The 12933-nt window shown below is 39.0% G+C and overlaps 2 protein-coding genes across 6 annotated transcripts; one reads left to right on the top strand and one right to left on the bottom strand.

Moving 5' to 3' along the window:
- The first annotated feature begins 2203 nt into the window (after positions 1 to 2203).
- On the top strand, positions 2204 to 8876 carry LOC113201928 (protein suppressor of white apricot). Of its 2 annotated transcripts, none has more exons than XM_026415933.2 (16): positions 2204 to 2416; positions 2691 to 2866; positions 2947 to 3143; positions 3228 to 3453; positions 3539 to 3603; positions 5360 to 5468; positions 5588 to 5615; positions 5717 to 5847; positions 5934 to 6224; positions 6315 to 6941; positions 7069 to 7140; positions 7243 to 7312; positions 7427 to 7506; positions 7588 to 7648; positions 7735 to 7884; positions 7994 to 8876. In XM_026415933.2, the coding sequence occupies exons 1-16, from the start codon at positions 2235 to 2237 to the stop codon at positions 8322 to 8324; spliced, it is 2796 nt and encodes a 931-aa protein (XP_026271718.1). In that variant the 5' UTR covers positions 2204 to 2234; the 3' UTR covers positions 8325 to 8876. The 2 variants fall into 2 exon arrangements, with proteins under 2 accessions (XP_026271718.1, XP_026271716.1); XM_026415931.2 differs by having other exon boundaries at positions 7069 to 7149.
- A 129-nt stretch (positions 8877 to 9005) lies between these two features.
- LOC113201929 (cysteine protease ATG4B) lies at positions 9006 to 12809 on the bottom strand. 4 transcript variants are annotated; one of them, XM_026415935.2, is made up of 10 exons: positions 12643 to 12809; positions 11910 to 12017; positions 11708 to 11827; positions 11291 to 11633; positions 11123 to 11202; positions 10930 to 11042; positions 10767 to 10845; positions 10524 to 10678; positions 10277 to 10445; positions 9006 to 10191 (listed from the first exon to the last, which is right to left on the bottom strand). In XM_026415935.2, exons 3-10 carry the CDS (start codon positions 11823 to 11825, stop codon positions 10130 to 10132), a joined length of 1119 nt encoding a protein of 372 aa, XP_026271720.1. In that variant the 5' UTR covers positions 11826 to 11827; positions 11910 to 12017; positions 12643 to 12809; the 3' UTR covers positions 9006 to 10129. The 4 variants fall into 4 exon arrangements, with proteins under 4 accessions (XP_026271720.1, XP_026271719.1, XP_052126499.1 ...); XM_026415934.2 differs by having other exon boundaries at positions 11923 to 12017; positions 12643 to 12808; XM_052270539.1 differs by having other exon boundaries at positions 12659 to 12805.
- Positions 12810 to 12933: the final 124 nt, after the last annotated feature.

Genomic DNA, 12933 nt, shown 5'->3' with positions numbered 1-12933 from the left:
GGTAATGGTCACCACGCGGAACGGGGCGACGCCGTGTCCAATAAACCGGTAAGACTAGCAAGGCCATATCGAAACAATGCCATCCTCTTCATACCGCAGGAGGCGAGATCAGCGAGGTTAGCGCGGCAGGCTGAGCGGCCGGAAACCCCTGGGCGGAAACAGGCGTGATAGCCGGGATGCGATGCGACATTTGTTGTGTCATGCAACGAACTTATAGAGTAACGTATCTTATTGAGAAAGTAATACCACTGTCTAAATATATTTATATATAGTCCATATGTATGGACTGTATGACAAACATTTTACGTCAACGTCACGTTATCGAGGCGCACTGCTGTAATTATTATTAAAGACTCTGTCGAGACCTTGATTGTTGTCATTTGCAGTTCTATTTCTGTTGACAGAGCGGGTATTCTCGTAGACGTTGACCCCGTCTTGATTTCGGTCGAAGCAGCCGCGAACACCTTTCGTTTATGCTAAGCTCAACCCTGCTACGGCGGAGAAGCAGCGGGCAATTGAAAATCACCCACCTTGCCTGATTAATGCAGAGATAACGGCATAAGCGATTTTTTTCGGATTTTTTGGTTTTGGTTTTGGTTTTGAAAACGTGCGGCCTCCGAAAATAGGTTCAGTAAGACGATTTGTTACTATCATCACAAAAGAGGCGACGGAAAGTGCCGTACTGTCTCACAAATTGCCTAACTAGCAGGGATAGGTCAGGACCTGCGTGACACTTGCGCGGATGTGATACGCGCCTTCGCCGGCAGTTTTATTTCTTAATATACTTGGATGTGATGTGTCAGAGAGCGCCTCGTTCGGCATGCGATTACCCGGAAGCAACTGCGTGATACAGGATCCCTTCCTTTATTTGCTTATACTGTGCCGGATGCAGGCTTTGTGGCCGGGTTGCATACTCTCACGGGGCTGTAAGGCGTCGCGTCGCGGTGAGCGATGGTAGGCAAGCCCATCCGCACGCCTCCTGCATGCGGTACAGTATAAGCAAAATGTATGGGGTCTGTGGGCCACCCTGTATTGATGCACTCAAACGGCGAACATATTTTCGTTTCGTCAGGTTCCAGCGCCGCTCCTGGCGCTCATGCTCGTGTCACCCTAGAAAGGATAGCTATCCTCTCTAGTGTCACCGGTGTAACCCAGCCTTCGTCAAAATGCGAAAATACCAGCAGTTCGGCGCGGTGTGGCGTGGCATAGACGCAGCGGCCGGTGCAGCGCGTGCAGCGTTCCTGGTCGGCAGCCAAGCGGTCTGGGGCGGCGCCGCGCCGCGCCCTGCCGCTGCAGCAGCAGCCCGGCGGGCCCGGGCAATACGCGGGCGGGGTGCCGCTCGCAATGCCACTCTAAAACCGCACCCCCCTCAAAACTGGGTCAACGTAACGTCGGTCGGTCGACACCACTCGCACCGCACTGCTCACCTGCCACCGTATCTCCGGTCTTCCCCTGCTGGTGCTTCATGGGTGGGCCGGTGCGCGGGTGAAGTCCTCTGTGCTGCTCGGCGCACACAGCCGCTCCTGCTCCGCTCGCGACTACTAAACTTGACCGTCGCGTTGCAGAGCTCCGCGGCGGCCCGCGGCCACACGCAGCACCACGCCGCCGACCGCCTCCCCACCCCCTCCTCCGCCACGGCACCGGGCACCGGGGCGCCGCGGGGGCCGTATCATCGGTCTCAGGGGCGCCAGGGTTACAGCCACCTGTCGCAGCCCTGGCCCCGCTCCAGACCATCCAGTGCGAGCGGAAGTGGGTCAGGACCTCCTCCTCGGAAGGGGACCCGAGCTGTTGACAACTCTTGTAACCTTACGGAGTTTTCCGCTTGCCTCTTTAGCCAGTGTCGGACGGGATTCCTCTCGGCCGACCTTAGAGTCTATCAGTCTATCCCAACGGATACATCTCATGACGCGTCTCACCAGCGCCGTGGTTTGAACTCCCGCCGCACTTGCAGACGGATGCAGACGACCAACGCTACTTGATACTTGAGTCTATCGTAGCTGTGTAACAGTGAGAGAGCACACGGGTTTTCAAACAATTTCGTCAAATTTAAAGTTCGAGTTATTTTCCGGTCCATGATTCAATTCGCATTGAGTAATTTTAATCGTATCAGGTCTCAGTAACATAAGAGAAGTTTCTTGCTGCTGCATTGGCAGTGGTCCCTCATGAGTTTTGTTTTTGCTTCATGTGTGTTTGTGTGTGTGTGTGTGTGTGTGTGTGTTAATACCACTGTCAACATGGCGTCGGCGAGGCCTCAGCGCTTCGATTCTTCAGCTTTAAAGAGAAAGGAGGAGACTGAAGAGTTACTCGTGTTTGGATATTCTTGCAAACTATTCCGTGATGACGAAAAAGCTTTATTCATTGATCAGGGGAAGCATTTGATCCCATGGATGGGAGATGATACTCTAAAAATAGACAGGTAACCCCAAAAATTTTATGTGATTTTTTGTCTGTTGAACTCCGAAAAGATTTTTCCCTCCCGTTATTTGATATCTTATCTCCCGTGAACCTCTTTTCAAGTTCTTATATTGCGCTATACCTCCATTTATCCTCATCTTTAAAATAGTTTTTAACATACATTTTGTTCTTTGGCCTTGCACTCAGTTTTCTTAGCTCAACTGTTTTATATGCATGCAATGAAGTATTTTTGTTCGTTTTTTTCTGTAGCTTTAAAGTTTTATCTTCTGTTTTAGATATGACGTGAGAGGCACCGTTTATGATCTACGTCCTCTAGAGCCACTTGGTGGTGGTGCTTCTGATGCACTGTGGTCCACTCTGTCCGATGCCGAAAGGAAAGTTGAGCAACTTTGTGATGAGGAACGTTACCGTGCCTTGTATCATAATGAAGCTGAAGAGGCATTGTATCAAGGTAAGTCTCATTGTCATACTAAAGTAAATTCTAATTTGGATTGAAAAATTTTCATGACTTGTATACTTTTACCCTTTCAGAGGAGGAACTGAAACGGTTACACAAGGCTCTAGACCCTCAGAACTCTTATGGACAGGTAGCATATAGTTATGATGAAGAAACTGAACAAAATGTATCAACTGATGCAGACAGTAAAGATCCATGTGAGGCAACTGATGAGGAAGATGAACCTTTTATTCCACCCCCTGAACTTGATGTACCTGTTGGCATGGTCCTTGTATGTAATTTTTATCACTTGAAACATTCTCTGAATAACTGTTTTCGAAGCTAGTTTCTTATTGCACTTTTATCTCAATTTCAGCCAGAACGCACCAAACTCAATGCCATTATCGAAAAGACTGCAGCCTTTATCAACACACAGGGTCCTCAGATGGAAATTATATTGAAGATGAAGCAAGCCAATAATCCGCAGTTCTCTTTTCTTTCGTTTGATTGCCCCCTTCATGCTTACTATAGGCATGTTTTAATGGCTATCAAAACTGGGAGATATTTGACAAGGCAACAAAGACAGCAGCAAGAACAGAATGGTAAGTAGCTACTGTACATATTTCTAAGGAGGCTTCAAACTGATATGGCACATAACATAATTTGATCAAATGCATTTTATTTCAGATACAGAGAATTCTGAAGATTACCTCCATCCAAGTCTTTCCATCGCAGCCAAACCTGTTGAATTGGTAGGTTTATAGATTACCAACAGGCATTTTTAAGTGTCTAAATCCTTTCATAATTCAATAATTCATAAACAGCTAATCATGCTTGTAACCGTGAATTCCAACATTAAGGTCCAATCCCTTTCTTGTTATTTTGCATGTAAGGTGCAAGTTGTCAAGTTCCAACTTTGTAGACATTAAACAGTTACAAACATGATTGGCGTTGAATAGAAACTTGAGATTGAAATTTGGATGAACTGTTATCTTTTATTTAAAATTTATTTTTACAGTCGTTACTGATTTTATGCTACTGTTTTCTTGCTCTATGATTTATTTGTTATCATTGAAAGTTTTTCCAAACTTCAAACCTAAGTGCATGCTTACCATCTATTTAAGATGTCAGGATTGGTGACCATGTGTAGATTTTACCTATTTTTCTATCTAGCACCTATTACTTGCATATCAGAGGATCTATATTAAGGTGAGTATTAGCTATGAGTTTTGAATTATAATTGTGGCTCTTTGCTTGGTATTTTATCTAAAGTTTAAAGTTAACCTACTTATAGGTGGGTTTACTTCAAACCCAGAAAAGAAACTAATCCTTCTGCAGTTTTCTGTACTGGTGACTGGTAATTCATGGCTCCTTGTCAATTTACCTGTTTTGTTGGTTTCCTCTAAAGATCATCTAAATTTTGATTTGTCTCTTATATTTTAAAAGATGAGGAATCAAGTAATTTTAAACATTCACTTTCAGCTGGTTGCAACATTTTTAAATTTAGTTTTGATTGTGGTTAGTACGTTTAAATGACACATACTCTGGTTAACATCCTGGAATTCAAACACTAGTTTGTTTCCAACCATAACTATCCCAAACCATGCAATCTAGAGATCTTACATAATTTCTGCAAATGGTAACAAAGTTTGAACATTGTATGTTCTGATGGTATGTGTCAACAAATTGTTTCACATAAAAGTGTGTGTGTGTGTGTGTGTAATTGTATGTACCATATATTTTACCTGCACCACCTAAACGCCACGTTTTCAGTGTTATGAAATATTACCTATTGCAAATGTTTCCCTTTCATATCAGACTAACTTTTAGTTTTAAGCTGTATAATCCAAAGTGATAATCAACTGCTTCTTTCTGATTTCAGGGCATCTTTAAAGAGCAAGCTCATTGGAGACATGCTGGATCTTATAGAATTGGTGGATAAATGCTTAGGGGTAAACAAATGTTCTAAATCATTAAATTAAATCATTTAATTATAGTGAAGCTGATTAAATGGTTTAATTTATGGTGGAGCTAGGTATATCACTAAACCTATCCCAGAAACAGCTCCGTGGTTGTTTCTGGTTTATTCCAGGCAAAATTTATAAATGGTATCTACTGATATATTCTGTAAATTCCTTTTGCCGCGTGGCGTTATTCGTATACAATTCCTCACAATTTTTAGAATAAGAAAAATTAATGCTTAACTAGGAAGTAAGGAGCTGTTTTGCGTACAGAATTCTTTGGTTTGTTCTTACGTGTTGCGGTATTCATTATCTTATCTTCCCTCCACCTTAAGGAGTCCGGCCTGGTCGCAGTTTCATAGTACAGTTTTTCTGGCACTATTTCATGATTCATTTCCATCTCCTTACTTCCAGACCTAAAGGCTATGTTTCATGGATGACTAATTTTGTAGCATCCATAATGAAATATATATATGCATTACTATAAGGGGACCGGATGGCCAAAGCATAGAAAGGTGCAGCTATTTATTGTAATCCTCTTTTACAGGCACCCAGTATCCCCAGCATCAGTTACAAGCCTTCTGCAGACTGCGCTTATTCCATGCTTGTTAATAAGATTAAAGACAGGCAAGGTAAATTGACAGATGACAATTCTGGTAAGTTTGCAGTTTGGCTCCTCCTCTTTTTTGTTTTGCTTGTGTTTTTTAATATTTCTACATTTTGTGAATTAGCATTATTATTATATACTAAAATACTTATTTTTTCTTTGTTCTAGGTCCTGGTTCACCGGGAGAGAGCGCGGGGTAAGACTTCTTTTAAATTTTTAACATACTTTATCTGTTCTAAAACTCATCAGATATTATGAGATGGAATCTAACAACAATACTGTAATGATATTTTTCAGAAAAGACAATAGTTCTCAAGTCAACCATTCAATTCTTGCACCACCACCTGACATTCAGGTCATTATTGACAAAATGGCAAGCTATGTGATCAAAAATGGTAGAGACTTTGAATCTGTTGTAAGGAGTAAAGGTATGGTTTATTCTCTAAATCATATTTTGTTTGACCTTCATGTTTTTCTCATTTTTTCTCTTATCAAATATTTTCTGGTTTTTAAGGTGATGAGAGATTTGCTTTTTTGGATGTGGGACACAAGTTTCATCCGTATTATGATCACAAAGTTCGTGTTTACCAAGGATTAGAACCTCCTATAAATTTTAGTCAAGCCTCAACAAGTTGTAACAACTCTCAAAAGCCCAACCAAGACGCTGTTAAAAAAAAAGCGCTGCCAGACAAAAAGCCACGGCCAATTCTTCTCCCAGGATATGAATACAGTGATGATTCCTCTGAATCAGAGGACAGTGAACAAGAAAACAGTAAATCAGATCAAAAAGGGAAACCAAAATTGGGTAATATACATATACATTCCTTATATGTATACTAACTTAAGTTTTTATTACCATACTCATTTTACAGCTAATTCTCTTGTTTTTGTACAGCTCCAGTCTGCTTTTCAATTAAAAAACCAAAAGAAGCAGAAATATTGAAAGAGGTAAAAAGTGCTCTTCCTGTTGAAGAAGAAAGCTCTGAGGGAGAATGTGATGGAAAAAATGAAACAGCAGGCAAGCCATCAAATCTAGTTGAAGTAAAACCCCCAGAGCAGAGCATTGAAGATAGTTCTCCTCCTGCTTCTGCTTTAGCTACTCCAGAGGAAGAAATGCGAAGACTTCAACAGTTACTCAGAGAAAAAGAGAAACAACTCCGGGATCAGGAGATGCAGAGAAGAATTAAGGAAGAATGCAATCAAGATATTTTCCCTACAGAAATAGACTCAAAGATTGAAACTTCAAGTCCGCCTCCAGAGCCACCATTAGCTGTTGAAACCCCACCCCTTGTCAAAGATCCAAAAGACGACGGTCTGAGAAATGTAAATGAAAACAATCAGTTGACCAAGGAGCAAAAATGTGAAGACACAACAGAAGCCAGTGACAAGCCTCCACATGAGAAAAATGATATTATGGATAAAAAAAATATGACTCAAGACACTGCAGAGCCAATAAATGTGATGGCAGAAGCAGAAGTAATTGATCTTACAGAAGAGGCTGATGATACTCCAAAAGTGTCAGGTAAGATCTATCAGTTTACATGAATCCACTATAAATGAATGAAGCAGACAGTTTTACTGTAACTGTTGTACTTTATGTTTGTTATTTAAACATTGTAACTTTTAATAAAGACACTTTGTTGTGACAGATACAATGAGACAAGAAAGGAAAAGAAAGGCTGCTGCATTTTTGAGCAGGCTGCAAAAAGAGCGCCACTTGAGTAAGAATGGTACATTTTGAAGTTCTCTATTTTTAATGTGTGGGTACTTATATTTGAAATAATTTTGACAAAACTTTACTTCTTTTCTACTATATCTCACAGGAAGTACTCATCCTACCAGCGATTCAGATGCTGCCTCTAGGCATTCCACCCCTTCTCCAACTCAATTAAAGTAAAAATAATTTCTTTATTTTGCCAGTCACAAGGCTTCTTTATCAAAACAAACAAACAAATAAAACACCTTTAGGACACTCAAATAATTGTGAATGATTTTCTGTCTTTCTAGGAGAGAAAAACAAGATGCTGGTGTTTTAAATTTCCATGAGGCTAGCATACCTAGAACTTCACTTATGGCAAGACTAGCAGGTGATTGTAATTTTGCATCAGACAATTAATCGAATTTTTCTCTTTCTTACATGTTCTCTGTTTTTGTTGTTTTCTTTACAGCTTCCTCTCACTTACCTCGGCAACCAACGGTTGATAAGAAAAAGACCATTAAAGGCTCAAGGTATGAGGAGAATATCATTGCTGTGATGTGGGGTATAGAGGGGTTCTTTTTCTATAACTCATTGTATTTATTTTTGATACTATCAGGAAGTCAGAAAGCCCTACAAAGCCAGTGAAAGGGAAGGATGATAAGTCATACAATAAACAAAGAAGCAAGAGGAAAAAGGATGTATCATCATCAACAGACTCTGAACCTGAGAGATCTCGTTCTCGATCCCGATCTGTTTCGTATTCTCGGTGGGTGAAACAATTCTTGTCATTACAGCTAATTATACTTTTTATTATCAATTCTTGTTGTACCACATTATCTGTCTCTGAATGAGTACTTATTATTTAATGTTTTCAGATCACCATTGCACAAACGGCGCCAAGCTGATGAAAGTGATGTTGAACAAAGAAATCATAGGCATCATAGAGAAAGCAGGAGTAGTAGCCACCGTAAGAAACACGATGTAATCGAAACAACTGAAACACCTCGAGATCACAGCCCTAGAAGACACCATCGAAGACGTGAAGATGACCGGCGTGGTCACAGTTTTAGTCATAGTCATACTCATGGTCATGGGCATAGTCGCACACGGCCACGTGGCCAAGGGCGCAGTCAAAGCCACAGTCAAAGTCACACGCCACCAAAGAGAAATGAATCTCAAGTCAGTGACAGTGAATGTAGCGAATAAGATCAAATTAAACTTAGATAGCATCTATGTTTGTACTGTATGTACATTTCGAAGGTGTGTAGTGAATTTCCATGGCTAATGACAAGTTTTTATTCCAAGAGACTATTTTTGATTACATAGTTCCATTCATTAACCTGTGGAATCGTTTTTTTCGGTCATCTTTTTGCTATAATATATTACTTACGTTAAATTCGGGTTACAATAGAAATGCAAATTAACTGTTATGCTGTGTACATCTGAAGTCTTTGTCCAAAGATTACCATTAGGTTGTATTCTAGAAAGGAACCCTTCAGTTTGTGTCATTAGAGAGGGCTTGACTAAAGAGTTCTTGCCAATTGATTTTCTGGTCCATGTTATGATGACAATTCTCAATTTCAAACGGGGTTAAATTTGTCTGACCTGAAGATTTTAAGTTTAGCTGAAAGTAATGAACTTTCTCTTCATTATTTGTACATTTATACTGTATGTTAATAGTTGACTACCTATTTTGTATATCTCATTTATCGGGAAGTTACTGTAATTAGTTGAAATACATAATCTGTGATCATTGAAGATGATTTAATCCAATCTAGGTAATTTCCAGTACTCTGTTAGCTGAAGACCATATAACATGACGGCGATCCAAGTGTTGTGAGGTGCAGTCCAACTCCAGCATCTTAAAATAAGTATCAAATATGAATATTTACTTTTTTGTAACCTTAAAATTTATTCAAAAATATAATTTGAATCTAAATTTAATGGACCAACATAAGTTTTCAGTTTGTAGCTAGAAAACAAGATAGGTAAAACAAATCAGATTTAAAAACAAACAAAAACAAGATTGCAATTTTAGCTGCGGCGCGTCAACTGTAGCAGAAGGTGAAAACCAGATTCAATTTTACACACGTAATTATGTACCTTGTTTGTGATGTTAAGTTAATTTGTTCTACATAAAAACAATTAAGGCTTGAGAATCTAGACAAATATGTTAATAAATTAGCGCACATTGAAATAATTGCAATGGAGAGTTACACCAGGAACACATTCCTTGCATAACATATATGCAAACATCTCAAAATCTAGGATTGTAACCATTGCAGAAGTACACTCAGTACTTGCCATTTTGTACAAATAAGTATTCACAAGCTATATATCCACTAGAATTGATAGTATTCACATGCATTGATTATTTACACAAAACAAGTACAATTATGATTATGATTCATATTTTGCACCTTTGCTTTCTAATCACTAAAATTTTCCTACTCTACTTTGTGATCTCATCTTTGGGTAACTTGACTAAGTATATTGACCATGCAAAAGAGACATAAATATTGAAAATCACAGTGGATTGTACAGAAAGACATGAAACTTTAAATTCCATCAAAAAGTACACACCTTGGGGCAGTCAGAATGTTTTTTTTCAATTATCATTAGTTTTTTAGCAGAGCACTCCAAAATCACAATCACAAGTAACCAGTAAATTCAAAGTTAAAAGCAAGAAGGGGCAGTATTGTGTATTACCTAACATCGTGAACTTACGGAAGATAATGATGGAGAAAACAAACTGTTATACTAAGGCCTGAGCACATACATGTGAGCAAAGAACGAAATGAACTTTACAAGTCTGAACACCATTTTATTATGTTGTTAGCATTGATGCAGCTGGCATTGGACTGCTTTATCTGCTAAGAAAACAAATGTAATCACCTCATTACATAAATATAACATGGTAAAAAAAGAGATAACAAATTTTCTGGTAGCTGGCTTCTGTGTGCAAAAGCACACTTTCCAAACTATAGTGATTTGAACATATAGATAACTTTTTACCCTAATAATTCAAAATCTTCATCTGAATCTTCCAGCATACTGTCCATATTTTCACTTGCTGTAAAAAAAAGGATAAGTTTAGCTTGCATTTGTGTGTTCGTGTGTGTGTGTGTGTGTGAGGGGGAAATATAATATCATCTTACCTTCCTGTGCCCAGGCTCCTAATAAATCATCTTGTTTGCTGACAGGAGACCAACGGTCTGGCTTCTCTTCACAAACTTCAAATAATGGTTGCTTTTCCTGTTCTACTATTCTTTCACGGAACAACTGACACAAAGAGTCTAACTCATGTTCAGTAGAACAGAAGAAACACTAAAGGAGAAAAATTGTAATTAAAAAATAAATTTTGTTAAACAATTGCTTTTATTTTAAATAATGTAAATTCTTTACCACAGCAAGTGATGGGTCCATATTCAAAATATGCAACCGACTTGCATTTGGACAATGGTATGTTAGATCAGCCTGACGTTCACTTTCATTATCCTTTCCTTCAACAAAGCATGTCTGCTGGGTTGTGTGTGGATCAAGATAAATTACTTCATCACCTAATAAAGAAACATGGAAAAATGTAATATAGGTATATTTTGAATGAAAAGTCACACAGAGTAAACAAAGAAGACTTAATTTACTTACCTACACAACCAATAAAGTACAATGCATGATTGGGTTTTCCCCCTATTACACCCAAAGACTGTCGGAATGAAAAGCAAGTCTGAAAGAAAATACTGAATTTAGTCACCAAACTCATTAAATATTTGTTTAGTATAGATGGATGTAGACAATGATATTTTCATACCTTTAAGCCTTTAAGGTAAATAGGATTTATTTCACTAAGGCCAAGTCTCAGTGGTATAACTAAAACTAAAGGTTTCCACCGATTTCCAGGTTCCGTTCCTCGGCAAAGCTGTTCTGTAATGAACAATACAAGACATATTGTACAGTTTGATAGAATAAAACAAAAAATCTTGACCAGAATTTAATTTACTTACTGATCTCACTAATCACAATGGTGTTGTCCAAAGCAACATGGAATGCAACAGAGCTCCATTCATCATAGAATGCTAATTTTCTGTAACAATAAGAAAATATACAGTAATAATGATCTGTTCCTATTTGGTAGCCTGACCCTTATTTAGTTGAGGGAAAAAATGACTAACTTCAAAACTTGTGCTATAGTGTTGGGCCCAAACCACTGACCAACTTCCTTTCCCTCTGTCGCACCCATTTGAGCAACTTGATGGATTGAATATACAGCACCTCGTCTGTCCTCAAAAAGACGTAAAATTTGCAAGTATGCTTGGCATTTACTCTCTGCACTCCACAACCATTCACGGCCAAGGTGCAAATTGAGAAGAGCTTGTGCCAGCACCATCTGACCACAGCGAAGCATACACCCCCATCCCTTATCAGATGTAAGGCCTGAGTCTCCAATCGGGACAAAGCCACGTCTGTAGGTAAACCAAAGACGTGAGCGAATGTCTTGTCTAATCAGCTCTAAATCTGGGAAAAACAGCAACAGCAGTGTGTCAATTTTTAATTTCAGAAAAATAAAAGAAAATGAGAAAACATCCTACCATCTATGGCACTATATTTTTTGCCAAGTATCCAAACAGGTTCCTTGGTATTTGGGATGTCATCAGGCTCCAGCTGCACAGCTTCATTAGTGAGGTAAGCCTCAAACATCATATCCATGGCTACAATAAAAAAATAAATAAAAAAACAACAAAAAGACAGTATTAACATTTTGAGTAAGATTTTTTCACAACTTGAAATTACATTTATTTCTCACTTTTTATCTAAGATTTCCCAGAACTACAGAGCAAATGCTGTCTCACGGCTGTTAGTACACTACAGCTTTTGCACCATGTAAACAGGCCACGAATTCTGTAAAAAAAAAAGCAGAAAAAAGTGTATGAAGAAAACAAAAATGTTTTTTTTCAGATATAATAGAAAATGGTCTTTTTGTACTGCATCAGCATCAATCCTTGAGAATCAACCTCAACTCATAGGCTGTAATTGTGTCATAAAAAAAACCTAAGTAGCAAAAAAACAACAAACAAGAACACAAGTGTTCTGCTACAATTGGATCTGTATCACATCAAAAATTTAAAATATTTTGACTGAATCAAAGATGTTGATTCATTGTCTGATAGGAACACAGCAATCTCATTCAGTAATAGAGAATAAGAAGCAAAGTTGGTTTGCTGTCAAGAATTCAAAAGGGAAAAAAAGGGTAAAAAAAGGAACAGCTGACCTAGAGCAACTGTAGGGCCAGCTGTCTTAGATATCTCTGACGACATAAACACGAGCGAGGTAGCTATTATTTCGGATACGGTACACCCTGTAGTTTCTGAAGCGATGGAAATTTAACAAAAGACCTTGTTGAAACCCTCACTGCAAAGCAACTCCTTGTTTGTCATATTTTTCAACTTATATTCCAGATATATACATATCCAAACAAAGACATTTTCTGCTGCAGCTCTAGACAAATGAAAAGTGATTTTCTTACGAGACTTTTGATGTACCGTTCAGAACAGTTCATATCAATTGAAATCCACTGTGGTCGACGAAGGAAATGGACGAGGAGACTTCACATTTCTCGTCGATAAAATGTTAAGACAGCAGTCAATTATGTTTGGCACTCAATCCGTGTGTGTTTTTCCACTCGTCATGGAGGAACGAGCAACTTTGGAAACGGAAACGAAGCAGGGAGTGGCGCATGCGCAACAGTAATCAGTCGTCTGTCCACTTGACAGCCCCACTCCCCCGCTTCCACTTCCACTGTTGGTTGGATTGGCTG

The sequence above is a fragment of the Frankliniella occidentalis genome, unplaced genomic scaffold (assembly GCF_000697945.3).
Source record: "Frankliniella occidentalis isolate FOCC.00 unplaced genomic scaffold, Focc_3.1 Scaffold126, whole genome shotgun sequence".
Taxonomy (NCBI): domain Eukaryota; kingdom Metazoa; phylum Arthropoda; class Insecta; order Thysanoptera; family Thripidae; genus Frankliniella; species Frankliniella occidentalis.
Note: the sequence above shows the minus strand (reverse complement) of the source record. Positions and strands in the feature narration are given on the sequence as shown.

What these genes read in the sequence shown, in the direction of transcription:
- LOC113201928 (XM_026415931.2), top strand. Translation starts at nt 2,235, where the DNA reads ATGGCGTCGGCGAGGCCTCAGCGCTTCGATTCTTCAGCTTTAAAGAGA. An exon ending in ATTGACAGATGACAATTCTG is followed by an intron (nt 5,469 to 5,587) that starts GTAAGTTTGCAG and finishes TCTTTGTTCTAG; the next exon opens with GTCCTGGTTCACCGGGAGAG. An exon ending in AAAAGGGAAACCAAAATTGG is followed by an intron (nt 6,225 to 6,314) that starts GTAATATACATA and finishes GTTTTTGTACAG; the next exon opens with CTCCAGTCTGCTTTTCAATT.
- LOC113201929 (XM_026415935.2), bottom strand. Translation starts at nt 11,825, where the DNA reads ATGGATATGATGTTTGAGGCTTACCTCACTAATGAAGCTGTGCAGCTG. An exon ending in GTACTTTATTGGTTGTGTAG is followed by an intron (nt 10,679 to 10,766) that starts GTAAGTAAATTA and finishes TTTCTTTATTAG; the next exon opens with GTGATGAAGTAATTTATCTT. An exon ending in AGGAGCCTGGGCACAGGAAG is followed by an intron (nt 10,192 to 10,276) that starts GTAAGATGATAT and finishes TTTTTTTTACAG; the next exon opens with CAAGTGAAAATATGGACAGT.